Source organism: Cetorhinus maximus, chromosome 1 (genome assembly GCF_964194155.1).
Source record: "Cetorhinus maximus chromosome 1, sCetMax3.hap1.1, whole genome shotgun sequence".
Taxonomy (NCBI): Eukaryota; Metazoa; Chordata; class Chondrichthyes; order Lamniformes; family Cetorhinidae; genus Cetorhinus; species Cetorhinus maximus.
In genome coordinates this window covers 131066451-131088165 of record NC_135879.1, presented here as the reverse complement: position 1 = coordinate 131088165, position 21715 = coordinate 131066451, and the positions used below count along the sequence as shown (strand labels likewise).

The 21715-nt window shown below is 41.6% G+C and overlaps 1 protein-coding gene and 1 long non-coding RNA gene across 7 annotated transcripts in view; one reads left to right on the top strand and one right to left on the bottom strand.

Moving 5' to 3' along the window:
- LOC144683608 (uncharacterized) overlaps window positions 1-21715 on the bottom strand; it is a 559012-nt gene that overhangs the window by 330363 nt on the left and 206934 nt on the right. The gene's annotated exons all lie outside the window — the stretch shown is intronic.
- pds5a (PDS5 cohesin associated factor A) overlaps window positions 1-21715 on the top strand; it is a 244986-nt gene that overhangs the window by 196728 nt on the left and 26543 nt on the right. For all 6 annotated transcript variants that reach the window (XM_078546583.1, XM_078546588.1, XM_078546568.1 and 3 more), the window contains 4 exons: window positions 8207-8330; window positions 10740-10944; window positions 19681-19795; window positions 19957-20089. In XM_078546583.1, coding sequence (XP_078402709.1) covers window positions 8207-8330; window positions 10740-10944; window positions 19681-19795; window positions 19957-20089 — 577 coding nt within the window. The remainder of the gene's footprint in view (window positions 1-8206; window positions 8331-10739; window positions 10945-19680; window positions 19796-19956; window positions 20090-21715) is intronic.

Sequence of the window (21715 nt, the reverse complement as noted above, 5' to 3'; positions counted from 1 at the left end):
CTTGTGCTGTGCTTCTCCATGTGGAAGACAAGCATATTCATCAAACTTCATTTTGCCATGATTGTCCACGACCACATTCAACTGGATGTCAGAAGGCTCCAGGGCCTTGCTTGTGTCTGTGAATTGTGGAACTGCTCGTTCTGTCTGTAGCCTGTCAATCCTGGTGTTTACCACATAGGTAATACTGTATTGCAATTAGGTAATCCTGTATCACAATTTCACAAGGCTGGCACCTCATTCTGAGTTATATCTAGTGCTGCTCCCAACATGCCCTTCTGCACACTTAGTCCTTCTAAATACCTTCTTGAACCAGGCTAGATCACCCAACTTGATAGAGGAATTGGGACATCTTGAGTCATGAAGTTAGAGTGTGGTGATATACAGTTCTTCACAGCGCTTCATGGGCTGCCAAATTTGTCCTTGGGTATGTGCAGCACAGAAAAAGGCCATATGGTCCAACAGATCCATGCTGGCTTTTATGCTCCACACAAGCCTCCTCCCACCCTACCTCTCGAGCCCCATCAATATGTTCTCTGTTCCTTCCTCTCTTGTGTGTTTATCCAGCTTCCCCTTGAACACATCAATGCCATTTGCCTCAACTACCCCAAGTGATGGCAAGTTCTATATTCTAACCCCTCTCTGGGTAAAGAAATTTTTCCTGAATTCTGTGTTCGTATTATTAGTGACTATCTTATATTTATGACCTTTGGGTTAGGTCACCCCCACAGGTGCAAACTGTTGTAAGGTGTTGGGTGTAGTTTGGTTGGCCACCTTAAGGTATTCGTAGCCCTGGGTAGTTCAACAGTATTTATTAGGCCTTCCAAAATGGCCAACATTGTACATTGAAATATTTCTGTGCCAAGGTGCTTCCAAAAGCAAGGCGGTTGAAGCAGAATCTGTCAAAGAAGGTAATGAATGTGGTCAGCAACATGGACTCTTCGTCTAGAGGAAGTTGCCAACAGCTACTATTGGCGTTGACTTTTTGAAAACAGTGAGTTTAGTCAGGCTTTCGTCCACTGAGGACATTGGGTGTACTTCTCTGGCAACGGCTTTACTGAGCTGTGTCAAGTCAATGCAAATACAACTGGGCCATTCATGACTGGGACCATCACAGAACACCGTGCGGTTGGTTGTGTGACTGGGGAGATGATCTCCATCTTTGTCATCTCATCCAGCAGCTTCTGCACTTGCTTCATGAGTGGGTGGGAAATCTTTAATGTTGTGAATAGGCATATGGGTTTAGCATCCACCCTCAGTGTGACCTGGTGTGCATTCTTCAGTTGCCCCAATCCTGTAAAGAGCTTCAGGAACTCCTTTTTGTACTTGGAGCCAGGCCCTTGTTGGTTGACCTTGTCAATTTTTCATAAAAGGTTAAGGACGATGCAGGCTTTATGGCTGAGCAGTGAATAGTCCTGATTGTGGACCACGAATAGGGCCTTGGATTCTTTTGTCTTTGGAACGGAGTGTCACCTGCAGAGTACCTTTCACAAGGAGTTTGATGCCTCCTGCTCTTTACAGGTGCATTATAGGTGGCATCAACTGTTGGGTCACCAGCCATGGTTCTCTGTCCGATAGGACCGTAACAGTGGTGCCTGTGTCCAATTTAAAGTTTGTGAGATGGTCATTAATCGAGATGCCTGCATTCCAAAATGAAAATCCAGTACCTTTGACCTCACCCAAGAAGCACGGTTGTGCTATTTGGTTACATTGAAAGCATTGGGCTGAAATTGCCAGACGTTGATCATGCCAGTGGGAATGCTTTGCTCCAGAGCTCCGGCATGGTTGCTCTGCTGTTCGGTTCGGGTATTGCTTCCCTGGGCCTGGAGTGTCCCTGTTTCTGTGCTGTTTCGCTCACTGGTTAGTGGGGTTTACTTTGTACCACAGTTTGTTTTCTCCCCTTAATATGGATCTGTGATGCAAGTGGATTTCAAATTGCCTGACAATCTGGATGACTTTCTCAATAGTTAGATCTTCCATCGTCTGAAACATATCTGAGTATGCGTCGTCCGTTGCTCCTACAACTATTCTATCCCTTATTAGCTCAGATGTCGGGTCACTGTAATGGCAGCCTTCAGCCATTCTGTACTGGTCATTAATGAAACAATCGACAGATTCTCCTAGCTGCTGGATACTTTTATTAAATTTAGACCTTTTGAGAATTTTGTTACCTCTGAGATTAAAATAAGTGTCACATGATCTTAAAACTCCATTAAATTGTGATTTGTTCATTCCTTGTCTAGCTATTATTATCACCGGCTATTGGGCCTACTGAGTAAAGTAACTTGTTCAATGTCTGTCTTTTTAGCCAGACCTGAAGCAATCATGTATTTAAGGTATCTCTTCCTCCAAAGTCCCCGGTTTTGAGATTGACTGGGGTTTTGGATAAGTCCAAGGAAGAGTGGATTTCTGGTCCATGGTTAAAATTTTTAAATTGCAGGTTCAGCTTTAAGGGGTTTAGAAATATCCATGATGGTGCCGCTGTACGCTTCTTCACAAAGGATTTTCCCACACTTGCCAGTTTTGGTAGGCTCCCGCAGTAATGGCATTCGCAATTTTGGCACTTAACAGTGGCTGCCTGGATTGACTGGATGGAGTCTTCCCCGCTTTTGCTGGGTTTTTAAAGCTGCCTACTCAATTGCTATTAATTTGTAATTGATTCTTTTTTCCTTTGTTAGGAACTCGGCTGCCACATGTTCAGGCGCAGACTCTGGAATTTGTTTTCTCAGGCTGCGATTTAAAAGGCAATTTCTGACCACTGCCGTAATTAACTTTCTTTAGGGCTTGTGTTGTCCAGGAATTTTCAATTTTTAGCTCACCCCTGTTAGGTCTTCTGACTCTACCCACTGAGTATTGAAGCTGGACATCCATGGGATTCATTGGCGTCTTCTGCTGCAGTGAGGCATATAATTTCTCCCTTCAGCTTCAAAGCCTTTCTTTGGAGCTTTTCTCTAGCAATTTTCTTCTGAGCCTTTGATCTTGAGTTTTTCTTCAGGCCAGGATGCTTCTTTAATTTTTCCTTCAGTTTTCCAGGATTTTAATTTCCTTCTGCAGTCTGCGAGATTTTGAATTGTTCCATTTACTGCCACCATGTTGCAAGGTGTTGGGCATAATTCAGTAGGTCTTAAGGTATTTGTAGTCTTACGTAGTTCAACAGTCAGTATTTATTAATTGCTAGAAACTATATACATAGGTACAATGCTGGTCCAAGCTAGGAGCTGCCCCCATGGTTACTTCTACACATGGCTCTGTCCAACACTACATTGACCCCTAGGTGCAGGTCATGTGTTCTCTTAGATCACTCGTGGGTGATCCTCTAATTAGTCCGATGTTAACCCTTTTAATGCCAGACCCTTATACTACAGAAACATCTCTACCTTTACTGTACCAAACCCTGTCGTAATCTGACCTGTATTAGTCACTCCTGTCATTTTCTAACCTCAATCTTTCCTGATATAGCCTTTCAATTCTGGTTTCATTTTAGTAAATCTACTTTGCATCTTCTGCAGTGCTCCTACACCCCTTTTATAATATGGAGATCAGAACTGTTCTCAGTAATCCCATGTGTGGTCTAACCAAGGTTCCATGCATACCATCTCCGACTCCCTTCTCTCCCTCGTCTTCAGGTTATCCCAGAAGTGGAGACAATTAACAAATAGTCATTATAAGCCTACTGACTTCCACAGATACTGTGGCAACACTTCCTCATACCCTGCTTCCTATGAGGACTACATTCCATTCTACCAGTTTCCCTGTTACTGTCACATCTGTTCTGATGATGCAACCTTCTACACCACTTCTAATATGCCTTCCTTTTTCCTGAACTGAGGATATTCCGCTGCCCCATCTCCCCCACTGTGATTGGCAGGGCCCTCAACCGTGTCCAGCCCATTTCCAATATTTTTGCTCTCACCCCTTCCCCTCCCTCCCAGAACTACACAGCAGCGTGCCCCGGTTCTCACCTCCCACCCCATCAGTGTCCGTATTCAAGGGACCATCCTTTGCCATTTCCAGCATCTCCATGATCCAAAGGAACTGTTCCCTTCGCAACACCCTCGGTTCATTCCTCGGTCTCCCTGAGCACCTTGTCCCCTTTCTACGGCACCTTTTCATGCAAGCATGAATTGTAACACCTGTCCTCTTCGCTCCTCTCTCCCCACCATCCAAGGCCTCAAACACTCCTTCCAGGTGAGAAAATGATTTATATGTACTACTTCCAATTTAATGCATTGTATTCACTGCCCACCATGTGTTCTGCTCTACACTGGGAAGACAAAACTTAGATTGGGTGACAGCTTTATGGAACACCTCTGTTCAGTCTGGAAACATGATGGCCTGCGATTTTAATTATTCACCTTGCTCTCACATTGACCTCTCCCTCCTTAGCCGATTGCATTGTCCCAGTGAAGTTTAGCGCAAGCTCAAGGAACAATACCTCCTCTTTCAATTACAGCCTTCTGGACTCAACGTTGAGTTCAACAATTTCAGACCGTAATACCTGTCCTATCTTGTTTCCTTTTCTTTGCATGTTTCAGTTGTTATCTCTTGTTTTTTGCTTTTGGACAGCAACTGTTCATTATTTGGCCATTCACATCTTTTCTGGATACGTTTTTTTTTTCACTTGTCCCATTACTACTTCCTTTGGCTTTGCCCCACCAATCCTTTAGTCATTTAATGTCCCCCATCTTCTGCCCTCTCTCAGATCTTCCCTTTGTTCTTTTTCCACCCTCCCCTATTTTGCCTACTTAAAGCCTATTGCATTTCTAACTTCCCAGATCTGATGAAAGGTCATCGACCTGAAAAGTTAACTTTGCTTCTCTCTCCACAGATGCTTCCAGACCTGTTGAGCATTTCCACCATTATCTGTTTTTATTTCAGGTTTCCAACATCTGCAGTGTTTTACTTTTGTATTAAGGTTCAGTGCATGTTAACATAATACCTTTACTTTTCATTGCTATTCCTCTATAAACATCCCACTTAGTCTGTTGGTGGTGTGACACTGTTATACTGTTCTCATGGCAAAGATGAGGCTTTTGCCGTAATGGTTTAGTTTGTGGTTGGTGGAAAATACGGATAATGCTGAACTACTGAAGTTAATGGCAAGACCTCATTTGAATTATTTATCTCTCTATTCCTTGGCTGGCAGCCAGCTACCTGTTGGTAGGAAGGTCGCAACTGTCTTGCCAGAGGTTTGGATGGGAGTTCAGGGAAGGGGGAGTGGGTGCATGCTGAGGAGCGAGGCTGATTCTATGGAGAAAAGCAGGTTAGTTTGGTTGGGAGACGGTGGGGGGTGGGGTGCACTTCTCCTCCTGGCCTGCAAGCTGTGTTAGACACATGCATTTCTTTCTTTTCTCCTCTCCATGAAGCTGCCGGGTTACCCAAGCCCTGGAAAATCTGACCAGTTAAATATGTTAAACTTGAGGCATGAAGCCTCTTTAGCATTTAAATGACTGGTCTGCCCCCCCTACTTTGTCTCCACAGGGATTATATGTTGGGCACCTCTGCCAATTCTAAACAGATGGGCCTGCAATAGGAGCAGTAGTTTCAAAGAACAAGATCAAGTTGATTATTCCTTTTTGATTCCTTCACCCATTATCCCATCTGGCAGCAACTATCTTTCAGGACTCAACAACTCAGTCATATATTTCTGCAGAAATGTTTTTGGTTTACTTTTCCATGTAAATGTGGTTGCATTTGTATAAATCTTGGGTCACAAACGCAGGCACACCTCATGATGTGGGCATTTAGCAATATCTGTAACTACACTACTTGGCTGCATTTTATGGTTTTTAACCCTTAAAAAAAAAGTCAGATTTGCCACTAAAAGGAAGTTTGTGTCATATTTCTAATCTTCCAGTCTGGTTCCTCGGCATTTATAATTTTTTAGTGTATCTTTGAGGATCCAATTCACCCACATTTGACACTGGTTGGAAAACACAAGATATCCACCACAAGGCAAAGTTTTCCCTTCTGATGTGGGACTTAAATATAATTAAGTGAAAAAATATTTCTATTCTACAGTTGTTCATGAATTAATTACTTTAGAAGATTGGCCTTCTGATTACTCTGAGAATGAACTTGTATTTCAGTAGTTTGATGATGGGGCAGATGATGTGTGCCAGGCGGACCAAATCCACAAGGAAATCCTGGTCTCGCTATCACAATGGTTTTGTGATTTGTATTTATTTCGAGATGCGTGCAATGAATTCAGAAGTAATAAGTCCACCAGGACTTTTAGAGATTTAAAAAAATTAAATTAAATATTTATTAGCAAAATAAGAGATTCAAGCACATACATAAAACTACAATTACTACTGTAATAACTCCTAAAATTCCTAATTAACCTGGCTCCCGATTACACCCCCTTTAGGCAACAGTTCAAAAATAGATTTTTGATTTTAAACAGACCCTGGACTGTGGAATTTCAAGTGGCTTTTCTCCAGTTTCAGATTCAGTAGACAGCAGGTTTATGCACAAATGTTGGCTACTTCATTCATGCTATTTCACACATTTCTGTTAGATCTCACAGGGCTTTCTCCTGACACACAGCATCATCCTCCTTTGTGTGTTTCTCTCTTAATATGTAAATTATATTGTTTCGTATGTCTTTGAAACTGTAACCTCCTGACAATATAAAACTTGCATGTTGCTACTATTTATTGTCAATAACTTTTGAGAAAAACAAACACATTCCTTAGATTTGCTTACCCAGCTCGTTGTAAACAGACTGAGATCTCTTTGAAATCCAAATCTCCCTTCACTTATCTAAAAATGCAAATTCCCATAACATGGTAAGCCAGCATCCATGTTTACTCATCAAAAGAAGCTAGGTGCTTGACATGTTAATGAGTTAAAGCTTGCAGTCTACTTGATTCCAAATATAATTGAATCTCACACAGACAGACCCAACTATTCTTACCCCCGTAAGCCTACCCCTCAATAAACAAGAAAAATATTATGAAAATGATTACTTTCATGCCAATAGCACCTAATTACATTTTTTTTAAGCACGCGAAGAAGTACTTCTGAACTGCAGTGACTGTTCTCATAAACGAATTTTGCAGCTATTTTGAGTATAGGCAAGGTCCCCGAAACAACAATGTGATGAAGAACCAATTTGTGGTACTATTGTCTGAAGGAGCTAGAAAGCTGGAAAAACATTCTCATCTTCATATAGTGCCATGCTATCTTTACTGTCCACTCAAACCAGCAGGTGGAGATTCAGTTTTAAATAGGAGGATAGCATATCCAACAATTCAACGCTGTAAGTGGAATGGAAGTATTAACCTTGAATATGACCTGTAGTTTTAATTATTTTCTTTCTGCCCCTACCACTGAGCAGATTGTGACCAACACAGATGAAAATCTATGAATCCAGTGTTTGTACTTAGAGAAGATTTGGACTGCCACAGATAATGGTTCCTCCTTAAATTCTATTATAACTTAGTTTATGGCTCGACCATCTCTAAGTAGAGATTAGCAAAGTTTGTGCAAATATATCAGTCTGCTTTTATATTGTAACTGCCTTCACTGTACTTGATAATTCCACTAGAATAATCTAGACTTCCGAGAGAGACTTAATACATGTGTTCACTTTACCACCAATACACACTAAGTTGTCTTCAGTGTGATCTGTACATTTTGGAACAATTTTACTGCCAGCCATCATTGCTTCTGGCTTTGGAAATTTGACATTTCCTTTTTGCAGGAACTGTCCTTTGGTAGAGTTGCTGGTACATGTGTGAAAGAAATTTGAAAAGGATAGAAGGAAAGTAAACTACTTGGTTTGCAATGATTTTTCAAATAAAATGTCTCCTCCACACACAAGCACACACCTCTGCTTCTCCTGAAAATGTATTTGTTTATTGGAGATTGTCAGAATTGAATTAAGGACCTCTTATTTATCGTATATGAACAAGAATTCAATGGGAACATGATCTGAGGAATGTAAAGAGGAACTGAAAGACCTGATTTCCTCTCTTTGAAATGTTCAGACATGCAGCATGCACCAATTTCCATGTGTGCAGGAGACCTTTTATTTGAAGAATAAAGATTATCAAGTAAGTAATTCATTTTTCTGGTTTGCACTTATTGGTATTAGTCTCTTGCAGGTTGTCAATATTCCAGTTGAGAACTATTTTTATAATTCATAAATATTGTGCGTGGAACTTTGCTATGAATAGTTGACCTTGTTTTTCCTGTCTTGCAGTAAATCTGATATGTCTCGATTACGGTTGGCTGCAGGATGTGCCATACTAAAACTTGCACAAGAACCTTGTTATCATGAGATTATCACCCCAGAGCAGTTCCAGCTCTGTGCACTTGTTATTAATGTAAGTGCTGTTGTTTTGTTTTAATTCCTTATGTCATATCCCTGTACTGCAGTATGCTAAATACTTTTATAATAGTTGTGACAAAAATCTCTGGCTAGAAAGTCATCAACCAAAAAGGTGCCTCAGGTGAAGAAAAATACCTACAGGAAATTTTTGCAAGTCAATCTTGTGTACAGCTTGAACTTCATGGAACCTAATGGTGTCACTAGATCTTTAAATAAGTCCAGATCGTCCTTTTAAAAATTAATTAAAAGAACACCTGTTCAGGAAGTCAGATTCAATTTTTGTAAATATTTAATTCTTTTAAAAAGAGGTATAGGAGAAGTTATCTCCAGAAGCCTTTCTTTAATGACAACAATTTATATCGTGCCTTTAATGTAATAAAATGTTCCATGGCCCTCAAAGGAGCATTATAAAACCAAGTATGACACCAGGCCACACGAGGTATTAGGTTAGATGATCAAAAACTTGGTCATAGAGGTAGGTTCTAAGGAATGTCTTAAAGGAGGTAGACAGACAGATGTAGAGAGGATGTTCCAGAGCTTCGGGTGTAGGTAACTTAAGGCACGGCCCCAATGGTGGAGCAATTAAAATAGGGGATGCAAAAGCAGCCAGAATTGGAGGAATGCAGATATCTTGGAGGGTTGTGGGGCTGGAGGCGATTATGCTGTGATAGGGAGAGGTGAAACCATTGAAGGTTTTGAAAACAAGGATGAGAATTTTAAAATTAAGACGTTGCTTGACTGGGAATCAGTATAGGTCAATAAACAGGAGGTAGAGGAACAGGACTTTGATTTATTAGGATTTAAGACCTGGGCAACAGACATTTTGAAAACTTCAAGTTTTGAGGCGACAAAGGCATAAATGGGGGTTTCAGCAGCAGATGAGCTGAGATGAGCGAAATCGGGCTACGTTGCAGAGTTGAAAATAGGTGGTCTGAGTGATGACACAGATATAAGGTTGGAAACTCATCTCGGCGACAAATATGACACTCGGGTTGTGAATAGACTGGATCACACTTGCCAGGGAGAGGGATGGACCCAGTAGCAAGAGAATCATGCTTGGAGTGGAGACTGAAAACAATGGCTTCAATCTTCTCAATACTTAATTGGAGGAAATTTCTGCTCCTCGAGTAATGGATGTCAGATAAGCAGCCTGATAACTTTGCAATAGCGGAGTCCAGAGAGTTGGTGGTTAGGTGGAGCTGGGCATAGTAAGTGTACGCATGAAAACTGGCACTCCGCTTTTGGATGATGTTGCTGAGGGGCAACATGTATATAGTGGTGGGGGGTGGGGGGGTGGACGGTGGGAGTTGGGTGGGGGCTGCTGGTAGCATAGATAGATCCTCGGGGGGCTTCAGAGATACGGGTCCGGGAGCAGGAAGAGAGGTGATTCTCTGGCAATGCTTGGGTAGATCACAATGGCACCAGAAGACAGCAGCCCCACCCTGCTGGAAGACAGTGGTGAGGCGTTGGAGGAGGGTGGTGTGATCAACCATGTCAAAGGCTACAGACAGGTTGAGAAGGATGAGGAGGGAAAGTTTACCTTTGTCACAGTCGCATAGGATGACATTTGTGACTTTGGTAAGAGCTGTTTCGGTTCTGTGGCAGGGGTGGAAACCTGATTGGAAGAATTCAAACATGGAGTTCCTGGAAAGCTGAAAACAGATCTGGCAGGCAACCACGCCCTTCAAGGATTTGGAGAGGAAAGAGGTTGGAGGTGGGATGGTAGTTTGCCAAGACAGTGGGGTCATGGGTTGGCTTTTTGAGGAGTTACAATAATTAAGTAGTCAGTTGTTATAATTATAAATTTGAAACAGATATGGAGTAGTTCGCAAATTTGAGTTATTGTAAGACTGGCAATTTTTTACTTAGCATTTTTCAAGATGACAACCAATGTTAATATTCTTCAAATTTAATGGAATGCATTTTTTTGTTATCAAAGGCAATACTGAGTGGGAAAATGGTTGCAGTAATAGTAGTGGCTCGTCAGTATTCAGAACAAGGTCAGGAGACTTGCCAAAACTATGCCTGATAAATGAAATTTAGTATAACTTCTTTTGCCCCATGAAATTACCAAGTGAAAGAGACTGAAAAAAATTTGGCTTGCTGATAAAGCACCCATAATTAATTGGGTTAATGCTGCAAGCATGCACTTGCTTGTATAGAATCTGTTATTGTACTTTGTTTACTAAACAGCACAGGTGTAATGGAATAAAATTATTTTCTGAAATTCAAACTATCCAAGGATTAAGGAACATCATGCAGAAGTTTCAGTTGCTCACATGGTGCATAACTTGTGAAGATTTACTATGCTTTATTCTACATTTTATATATCTCAAAAATAGTGCTGTACACTGAAATTTTGCCCAGTACAATGTTTGCTTATTTTGTAATTTTGTTGTTGAAGGATGAGTGTTACCAGGTGAGGCAGATATTTGCTCTGAAACTCCACAAGGCCCTCGGGAAATTGCTGCTTCCATTGGAGTACATGGCAGTGTTTGCACTCTGTGCCAAGGACCCTGTGAAAGAGCGAAGAGCTCACGCCAGACAGTGCCTCCTTAAAAACATAAGTATACGGAGGGAGTATATCAAACAGAACCCAATGGCTCATGGTTAGTATTATCATTTTGCAGTAAGTGATCATGAAAGATTTTCCACAAATTGTAAAGCAATATATTAGACAGTTTTTTTGGCACGTCCAGCACTATGCGTGCATTGTCAATTCCATTGACAATTGTGCCTTCAGCTGCCTAGGCATTAAGCCTTGGAATTCCTTCCCTAAACTCTCCACCTCTCTATCACTCCTCCTTTAAGAAACTCTTCAAAGCCTTCCTCTGAGATTTTGGTCACCTGCCCTAATATCTCCCCTTGTACCTTGGTGTCAAACTTTGAGAACTCAATCTTTGAGAACTCTCCTGTGAATTGTCTTGGGATGTTTTATTACTTTAAAATGCTATATAAATGCAAAATTGTTGTTTGCTGTGCATGCCACTCCTGCACTCTCACAAGAGAAAGCTATTTAGCTTTTTCATTTGTCACGGACAGAATTTGTGTGTTTTCTTAGTGTCTGTGAGCAATGTATTTTATATGTGAGATGTGTGTATTTTCTTACCATCAGCATGATTGTCCCCATTTAAATAATTCCACTTGCAAGCTTTTTGAGAGTTCTAAATTAAATAAGTTTATTCATTATCTCTCACTTGCCCAGGAGGTTTAAAAATAAGGCAGCTCACTCACTGGACATGTACACTGTATCACTAAAACTAGATAAGATGAAGGGGGGGGGAAAAAAAGCAATACAATTACAATGGATAATTGTCTCAGTCTCTCTTTTGTGGCAGACTTTAGTTTCTTAAATGATCTGATGCTTTTATTTGGGGTGAAGCTCTGCTAACCAGAGATTTCTCAATAAGCTGCGAGACTTCCTGTAGTTGAATTTCCAGGAGGTTGGTTCCCAGGTGAACTTGAAGTTGGAACAGGTTGGGGTGAGTCCTCCCACTTTCAGGGTATTGCTGTTTAATATCTTGGCTGCTTAGTTGATTGCAGCTGGATTGATGACTCTTTGGTGGTGTCTCTGTCTCTGCAGGGCTGATTTTTGCACTTTAAAAGCAGGCACCAAACGTGGATGACTCACGCATGTGGCCTGTTACAAGTCCAAAGCCTTTTTACAAATAAGGTGGCTGGCCAGGTTGATAAACATTTGCGTTTGTCACTCGACACTTTGAAATTTGTCCAGTCTGGGTTTAGACAAGGGACCATCATAATAGAATTGAAGGTAAATGGGGATCCATTCACATTTGTCTAACATATTGAGTTTCGATGTGCCATTTAACCATGGTGAACCGGAAAGATGAGTCATCCCCAATAATCATTTTTGGTTGTCAAACTATTCTCTGCCTTGTAGTTAATTTTGTACAGCAGACTTTGCATACATTTTGAAGGGATATTAAGCAGTTTTCTTAAATGAGAAGGTACCAATTGGGTGTCAATACCTATAAATTTGTTACTGCAGTAACACTGCAACTTAGATCTATCTAAAGCACCATGTCACTGCACAAAATATATGCCTGTACTCTTCATGTTGATCTTTTCCAAGCCGAGACCACAAAATGCAAACATACATAGGAACATATGAAATAAGAGCAGGAGTAGGCCATTTGGCCCCTCTAGCCTGCTCTGCCATTCAATAAGATCATGGCTGATCTGTTTGTGTTTCGCTTTCCACATTCCCATCCACCCCTAACAAGAATCTATCCATCCCTGCCTTAAAAATATGTAATGATCCCGCTTCTACTGTCTTTTGAGGCAGAGTTGGCCACTGCCAATCGTGTATCTTTGGCAGGATTAGTTCGAGTCAGTCCTGAGACTCAAGCAAATACCTAATTACATATGGACATTCATAACCATCTGGGAAATTCACACGTTAATTTATTTAAGTATGGAATGTCAACAAAAGGATAATAGCATTTCTGCCGACTCATCATTCTGGCTCACCATGGATAAAAGGAGCATTCAAACTCAATACGTGTTAGGCAAATGTGAATAGATCCCCATTGACCTTCCATTGTATTATGATGGTCGCTCAACCCTCAGAGAGAAAATTTCTCCTCACCTCTGTCCTATGAGGGTGACCCCTAATTTAAAACAGTGCCCCCGTGTTCTGGACTCACCCACAGGAGTCCACCTTGTCAAGATCTTATATACTTTAGCCAAGTTACCCCTCACTCTTCTAAACTCCAGTGGAAACAAGCCCAGCCTGTCCACCCTATCCTCATAAGACAACTTCATTCCAGTTATCAATCTAGTAAACCACCTGCAACACATTTACATCCTTAGATGTAAAATTTTTCTTACTACTAATTGATGCACAGGAACCAGTTTAATTTTTGATTTCGCCTCAGCCTCCCTTCCAGATCAGTTGCAACAGATGCTAACTTAAGATAAACAGTCTGCATTGGTTATTTTGTACTTAGTCTCCTGGCTTTACTCTTCACTCTGGCTTGGTCTTGGCTTCTAACTTTGATTCCTCTTCCACTGTAGTTTTCCAAATTTGGTGGTCTCCACTGTTAATTCCTGAAACCAGCCTGCACTTTTGCTGGACCACTGTCAACCTGGTTCCTGCTAGTTTCCCCACTCCTCTTTCAACTTCCAGAATCCAGAGAAATTTCTGCTTTCAGTCGCTACCCAGCACCTCAAACAATGCTGTGCATCTCTGAGTGCTCCTGGCTGTAGTACTTTCCTGTCCTTGCTCTAAACATGGCCCTTTCTCCTTCACTGATTTGTGGTTGCTCCAGTTTCGTTACTGTAGACCCCAACCTCCTCATCTGCATGTGGACTTAACCTCATCATTGCCTCTTAACATAGAAACTAGAAGCAGGAGTAGGCCATTCGGCCCTTCAAGCCCGCTCCGCCATTCAATATGATCATGGCTGATCCTCTATCTCAATGCCATATTCACACTTTCTCTCCATGCCCCTAATATCCAAAAATGTATCAGTTTCTTTCTTGAATATACTCAGTAACCCGGCCTCCACAGCCACCTTGTGGTAGAGAATTCCACAGGCTGACAACCCTCCGAGTGAAGAACTTTTTCCTCATCTCAGTGCTAAATGGCCTGCCCCCTATCCTGAGGCTGTGGCCCCTGGTTCTAGACACTCCAACCAGGGGAAACATCCTCCCTGCATCTCGTCTGTCTGGCCCTGTTAGAATTTTATACATTTCAATCCCCTCTCATTCTTCTAAACTCTAGTGAATACAGTCGAACCAATTCCTCCTCATACGACAGTCCTGCCATCCCCAGTATCAGCTTAGTGAACTTTTGCTGCACTCCCTCTATGGCAAGTAAATCCTTTCTTAGGTGTGGAGACCAAAACTGCACACACTACTCCAGGTGTGGTCTCACCAAGGCCTCATATAAATGCAGTAAGACATCCCTACTTCTGAACTCAAATCCTCTTGCAATGAATGCCAACATAACATTTTTCCTTCCTAATTGCTTGCTGCACCTGTCTATTTACTTTCCTCGACTGGTGTACAAGGATCCCTTTGTATAACCACATTTCCTAATATATCACCATTTAAATAATACTCTGCCTTTCTGTTTATCACACCAAAGCGTATAACTTCACATTTATCCACGTTATACTGCATCTTTTTTTAATTCGTTCATGGGATGTGGGTGTCGCTGGCCAGGCCAACATTTATTACCCATTCCTAGTTGCCCTAGTTCATGGGGCATTTAAGAGCCAACCACATTGCTGTGGGTCTGGAGTCACATATAGGCCACACCAGGTAAGGACAGCAAATTTCCTTCCCTGAAGGACATTAGTGAACCAGATGGGTTTTTACAACAATCGACAATGGTTTCATGACTTTTAATTCCAGATTTTTTATTGAATTCAAATTCCACCATCTGCTGTGGCGAGATTCGAACCCAGGTCCCCAGAGCATTATCCTGGGCCTCTGGATTACTAGGCCAGCGACAATACCACTACACCATCGCCTCCCCCTCTGCCATGTGTTTGTCCACACACACAACTTGTCTAAATCGCCCTGAAGCCTCCTTGCACCCTCTTCACCCCACCCAGTTTTGTGTCAACAGCAAACTTGGAAATATTGCATTTGGTTTCCTCATCCAAGTTATTTATATATATCGTGAATAACTGGGGCCCAAGCACTGATCCCTGCAGTACACCTCTAGTCACCGCCTGCCACCTGGAAAAAGACTAATTTATTCCCATTCTGTTTCCGGTCTGTCAACCAATTCTCAATCCATGCCAGTATATTACCCCCAATGCCATGTGCTTTAATTTTGCCCACTAGCCTCTTATGTGGGACCTTATCAAAAGTCTTCTTGAAACCCAAATACACCACATCTACTGGTTCTCCCTTATCTATTCTACTAGTTACATCCTCAAAAAATTCCAGTAGATTAGTTAAGCATGATTTCCCTTTCATAATTCCTTGCTGACTTTGTCTAATCTCGTTAATGCTTTCCAAGTGTTCTGTTACCACGTCTTTTATAATAGACTGTAACATTTTCCCCACCACTGATGTTAGGCTAACTGGTCTGTAATTCTCTGTTTTTTCTCTCCCTCCTTTTTTAAATAGTGGGGTTACATTTGCCACCCTCAGGAACTGCTCCAGAGTCTATAGAATTTTGGAAGATGACCACCAATGCATCCAATATTTCCAGGGCCACTTCCTTTAGTACTCTGGGATGTAGATTATCAGGCCTTGGGGATTTTCAACCTTTAACCTCGTTAATTTCTTTAGCACCATTTTTTTTTTTACTAATACTGATTTTCTTCAATTCCTCCCTCTGACTAGACCCTTGGTTCCCTAACATTTCTGGGAAATTATTTGTGTCCTCTTTTGTGAAGACAGAACCAAAATATGTGTTCAATTCTCCTGCCATTTCTTTGTCCCCCATTATAATTTCTGCTGTTTCTGACTGTAAGGGACCTACATCTGTCTTCGCTATTTATAGAAGCTTTTACAGTCAGCTTTTATGTTCCTTGCAAGTTTACTCTCATACTTCATTTTCCCCTTCTTAATCAATCTTTTTGTCCACTTTTACTGAATTCTAAACTGCTCCGAATCCTCAGGCTTGTGTTTTTTTTGGCAATTTTATATGTCTCCTCTTTGGATCTAATACTATCCCTAATTTGTAAGCCATGGTTGAGCAGCCTTTCCTGTTTTATTTTTGCACCAGACAGGAATGAGTAATTGTTGTAATTCATGCATACGTTCCTTAAATATTAGCCATTGCCTATCCACTGTCAGCCCTTTTAGTAAGGTTCTCCAATCCATCATTGCCAACTCGTGCCTCATACCCTCTTAATTCCCTTTATTTAGATTCAAGACCCTAATTTCGGATTCAACTTCCTCACTCTCCATTCTAATGAACAATTCAACCTCTTCACTCTCCATCCTAATGAACAATTCTATAATTTTATGGTTGCTCTACCCCAAGACACCCCGCACAACAAGATTGTTAATTAATCATTTCCCATTGCACAATACCCAGTCTAGGATAGCCTGCTCTCTAGTTGGTTCCTCAGCGTATTGGTTTAAAAAACCATCACATGCACACTCCAGGAAATCCTTCTCCACAGTATTATTGCTAGTTTGGTTTGTCCAGTCTATCTGTAGATTAATGTCATCAATGATTACAGTTGTACTCTTATTGCATGCGTCTCTAATTTCCTGCTTGATGCCTTCCCTTACATCTCCATTACTGTTTGGGGGCCTATGGACAATCCCCACCAACATTTTCTGTCCCTTGGTGTTTATTATCTCCACCCAAACACATTCCACGTCTTGATTTTCCAAGCCAATATCCTTCCTCACTATTGCATTGATTTCCTCCTTTACTAACAATGCTACCCCACGTCCTTTCCCTATTTGTCTGTCCTTCCTAAATATTGAATACCCCTGGATGTTCAGTTCCCATCCTTGGTCACCCTGCAGCCATGTCTCCATAATTGTAACTATATCATGACCGTTTATATCTATTTGTGCTGTTAATTCATCTACCTTATTGCGAATGCTCCACACATTAAGATTCAATGCCTTTAGACTTGTCTTTTTAACTTTGTTAGTCAGCTTTATTTTGCACTATGACCCCATTTGTTTCTTGCCCTTGTTTTTCTGCCTTCCACTTTTGCTTCTTTTCTGTCTTTTGTTTCTACCCTTGTTCTTCACCCCACCGTCTCCCTGCTCAGGTTCCCATCCCCTGCTGTTCTAGTTTAAACCCTCCCCGACCGCACCAGCAAACACCCCTCCCGAGACGTTGATCCCCATCCTGCTCAGGTGCAACCCGTCCTGTTTGCGCTGGTCCCACTTTCCCCAGAACCGGCCTCAACATCCCAGGAATCTGAATCCCTCCATCCTACACCATTTCTTCAGCCACGTGTTTATCTGACATATCCTGTTATTTCTACTCTCGTTAGCATGTGGCACTGGCGGTAATCCTGAGATTACTACCTTTGAGGCCCTACTTTTTAATTTACATCCTAATTACATCTAAATTCAACTTTTAGGACCTCATCCCTCTTTTTACCTATGTCGTTGGTACCAATATATACCACGACCACTGGCTGTTCATCCTCCCCCTTCAGAATGCGCTGCAGCCTCTCGGACACATCCTTGACCCTGGTACCAGGGGGATAACGTACCATCCTGGAGTCTCATTTGCGGCCGCAGAAACGCCTGTCTGTGTTCCCCTTACTATTGAATCCCCTATCACTATAGCCCTTCCTCTCACCTTCCTCCCCTCTTGTGCAGCAGAGCCACCCATGGTGCCATGGACTTGGCTGCTGCTGCTTTCCTCTGAGAAGTCGTCTCCCCCAACAGTATCCAAAACTGTATATCTCTTAGAGAGGGGGACAGCCACAGGGGACTCCTGTACTATCTGCTTTCTTCTACTCTGTCTGATGGCCACCCATCCTCTTTCTGCCTGTTCAGTCTTTACCTGCGGTGTGACCACCTCACTGAATGTGCTGTCCACTATAATCTCAGCATCATGGATGCTCCACAGTGAATCCGCCCGCAGCTGCAGCTCTGAAATGCGGTTAGCCAATAGCTGTAGCTGGGCATACTTCCTGCATTCATGGTTGCTGGGGACACTGAAAGTGCCCATGACTTCCCACATAGTGCAGGAGGAGCATATGACTTCCCTTTAGATTAAGCTCGTTGGTTACTCCCTTTAAAGAATACTAATTACGCTAGGGGCCTTATTCCTCTCCAAACACTCCCACTACAATCCAAAGAGCTCACATTACTTTGTTTAAGCTAATGGACTGCAGCAGTTTAATTAGTAGAAAAAATAGAAGTAGAAGTGCTCACTTGACCCTATTTACCTATCAGCTGCTTCCCCTGCGTCGCATCACTCTTTGAGCACTTGCCATGTCATAACATTCAAGGCTATGGGCCAAGTGCCGGTAAATAGGATTAGGTAAGTAGGTCAGGTGTTTCTCACGTGTCCGTGCAGACTCGATGGGCCAAAGGGCCTCTTCTGCACTGTGAGATTCTGTGATTCTATGACGTCCTCGGGCTGCTTTCAGCCCCGAGTCTCCTCGGAACTCTCTTGGTCTTCAGGCTGATTGAAATTCTCTCCTCCCTCTCATTAGTTTAAGTCTGTTATCAGTTTTGCCAAATACTTGATGTCCTTATCTAACTCAGGCTCCTTTTGCATCTGGTTCTTGGTTGCTACTTTGGACTTCAGCCTACTACCTCTCAGATCCTGATCTGCTGCCCTGAACACCCAGCCATGCCACTTTCAGCTTTCCCCCGTCCAGTATTTTGACCCCTATCTCTACCTCAAATTACCTCAGTAATTTGTAACTGACAGTGTGCAGGCATTCCAAGCTCAAATCCCCTTTGATCAAGTCAGCACCTATCCTCTGTGTCCCCGTCTCCCCCCCCCCCCACCTCAAGGATGCCTAAGCAGGCTGACATGGTGCCCTTCACTTCCTCTTTGAGTAGTTACATCAACCCACCCCATCACTTGCTCTCACCAACTACTTTGCCCAGCACACTCCCCGGAGAAAAACTTTTCTCTCCATTCCTCCACAATCTCTTCATCTGTCTTATAAATTATTTTTTAAAATTATTATAAAAATGCACTAAATTTTTTAAAACTTTCTTAGGCACCTGCCCATATATCCCTCTGAAAAATTAATCTTGCGCTTAATTGCATTGAGTGCAAAAAAAACTCAGGAATGATCTGGTTGCGATATTTAAAATGTTAAAAAGATTTGAAAGGATAGAGACAAAGAAACTCTATATTCTGGTGAAGGAGTCAAAAACAAGGGAAATAATCTTAAAATTAGGGCTAAACTACTCAGGAGCAAAATCAGGAAGCACATTTTAACATTGATAGTCAAAATCTGAAACACACTTTCCAAAAGGATGAATGCTAGATTGGTTGGAACTTCCAAGACTGAGATTTTTGTTTGCTAAGGATATGGAGCAAAGGTGAATAAAATGGTGTTGAGTGCTGTGATTGAATTCAATACCAGAGCAGGCTTCAGAGTCTGAAAGATGACCTGCTGTTCTTAATATACCTTTCTTATGTTCATTGCTCACCTCCCTTATAAAAAAAATTCGGCAGTTTGTTTGTTAATGTTTAACCCCTGCGATGTGATAAATTGTTGAGTATATCTTAAGTTTAAGTAATAACACAATCCTACTTACTAACTCATTGTTTTTATTAGCATAATGCCTATATTCAGAGCTGTTTTGAAATTGTTTGTTAGTTTTTGCCATTTTCTAACTTGACATGCATGTATCCAGCACTTAAACCTTTAAAAAAACGTTTTAAAGATATTTTCTATTTTCTTCAGAGAAGCTGTTGTCTCTATTACCGGAATATGTAGTTCCATACACTGTTCACTTGCTTGCCCACGATCCGGACTTTACCAAAACACAGGATATTGAGCAGCTGCGTGATATCAAAGAGTAAGTAATGATAAACTGCTGAAATTTGACTTTGGAGCATCAATTTTTAAATTGTGTTCCATACAGTGGAAGGTGCCATTTATAGCATTCTTCTTTGTCTTGTATGCCTTATGTTTGATTTTTTAATGTAGCTAAGGCTTCTTCTAATTGTACTTGATAAGGTGCCTGTGGTTCATGTTGGAAGTTTTAATGACAAAAAATGAAAACAATAGCCATGCTTTTATAAGAAAAATGGTGGAGAACATCAAGCAAACAAAGGATGCCCAAGCACCAGATGATGGCAAAATGAATGAGGTGAGAAATACATATCTTGTAGCACACAACAGAGATGCTTTAGGAAAATAAAAACATAGTGTAGTCTGTACTACTTAAACTGAGGTAAATTGTCCTGTAAAAAAATTGTTCTCAATTTCAAAGTTTATAAATTAAGTGCTAAAATTGCAGAAGAACATAATTATAAACTGTTTAATATGTATAGTGGAATTAATACTTAACTTATGCAACTTTATTTTCAAACAGAATTGAGCCTTACCATCTAAATCTTCCAACTTTCCAATTCGAAAACAAATATTACAAGATCTGAGATTCATGCTGAACTATGAACTGGTTCTTATGTTCTACTTATGTGATATAAAGTGGGCTCAGAGTAATCATTGTAGCTTGGTTGCCAGGATTAGCAGATGGGCAATTAAAATTTCCATGTGACATTTGTTTGCTACTTGGAACATAGACGTTAGCCTGTTTGCTGTAAATGAGTTACACTATACAGTTCATCATCGTCATTATCATCATTATGTGTGCTCTGCCCAAAGGCAGGCCCCCTGGCTCATAGTCTTCTCCGTGTCTCTGTCCTGTGCCAGTCTTTTCATTTTCCACTCACTTCCTTCAATTTTCAAGCCTTCCAGTATTGATACTCTCTTCTTTCCTCTTCCTCTTTTAAATTGAAATCTTCTCCCCATAACATCCCTTATAGTCCATTTCCTCTTAAGATGCACCCTGTCCAGGGTCTCTGCCTTTTCCTAATTATGTTTGACAAATTTCTTTTTTTGTTCACGTTGCTCAGTACTTCATTATTTTTTCTTCTTCTGTCCAGCTGACCTTTTCCACTCTCCACCAAACCCACATTTCCAAGCTATTTAGCAATTTGGTCTCCCCGTTCCATAAAGTCCAAGTCTCTCATCCATACAAAACTTGTACACTTAACCTTATAATAATGAACAAAGAAATGCCATGCAATCACTTAAACCATTTGTCTGCTTAATACCACAAAAAATAATATTTATGGTTCTGTTTAACAGTCTCTTAGGCTATATCACTACAAATTCATTTGGCAAGTACGATTGAGGCATGATTTTCTACTTTTTAAATTTATTTTATATTCTTTCATGGGATGTGGGTGTCACTGGCTAGACCAGCATTTATTGCCCATCCCTAATTGCCCTTGAGAAGTTGTTGGTGAGCTGCCACCTTGAACCGCTGCAGTCCATGTGGCGTAAGTACACCCATAGTGCTGTTAGAAAGGCTGTTCCAGAATTTTGACCCAGTGACAACGAAAGTTCCAAGTCAGGATGGAATGTGGCTTGGAGAGGTACTTGAAGGTGAAATGTTCGCATGCATCTGCTGCCCTTGTCTTTCTAGGTGGTAGAGGTCGCGGGTTCAGAAGGTGCTGCCAAAGGAGCCTTGGTGAGTTCCTACAGTGCGCCTTGTGGAGGGTACACACTGCTGCCACTGTGGAGGGTGGTGGAGAGAGTGAGTGGACAATACTCTGGTTGGGGTGCCAGTCAAGCGGGCTGCATTGTCCTGGATGATGTCGAGCTTCTTGAATGTTGTTGGAGCTGCACCCATCCAGGCAAGTGGAGAGTATCCCACCATACTCCTGACTTGTGCCTTGTAGTTGGTGGCCAGGCTTTGTGGAGTCAG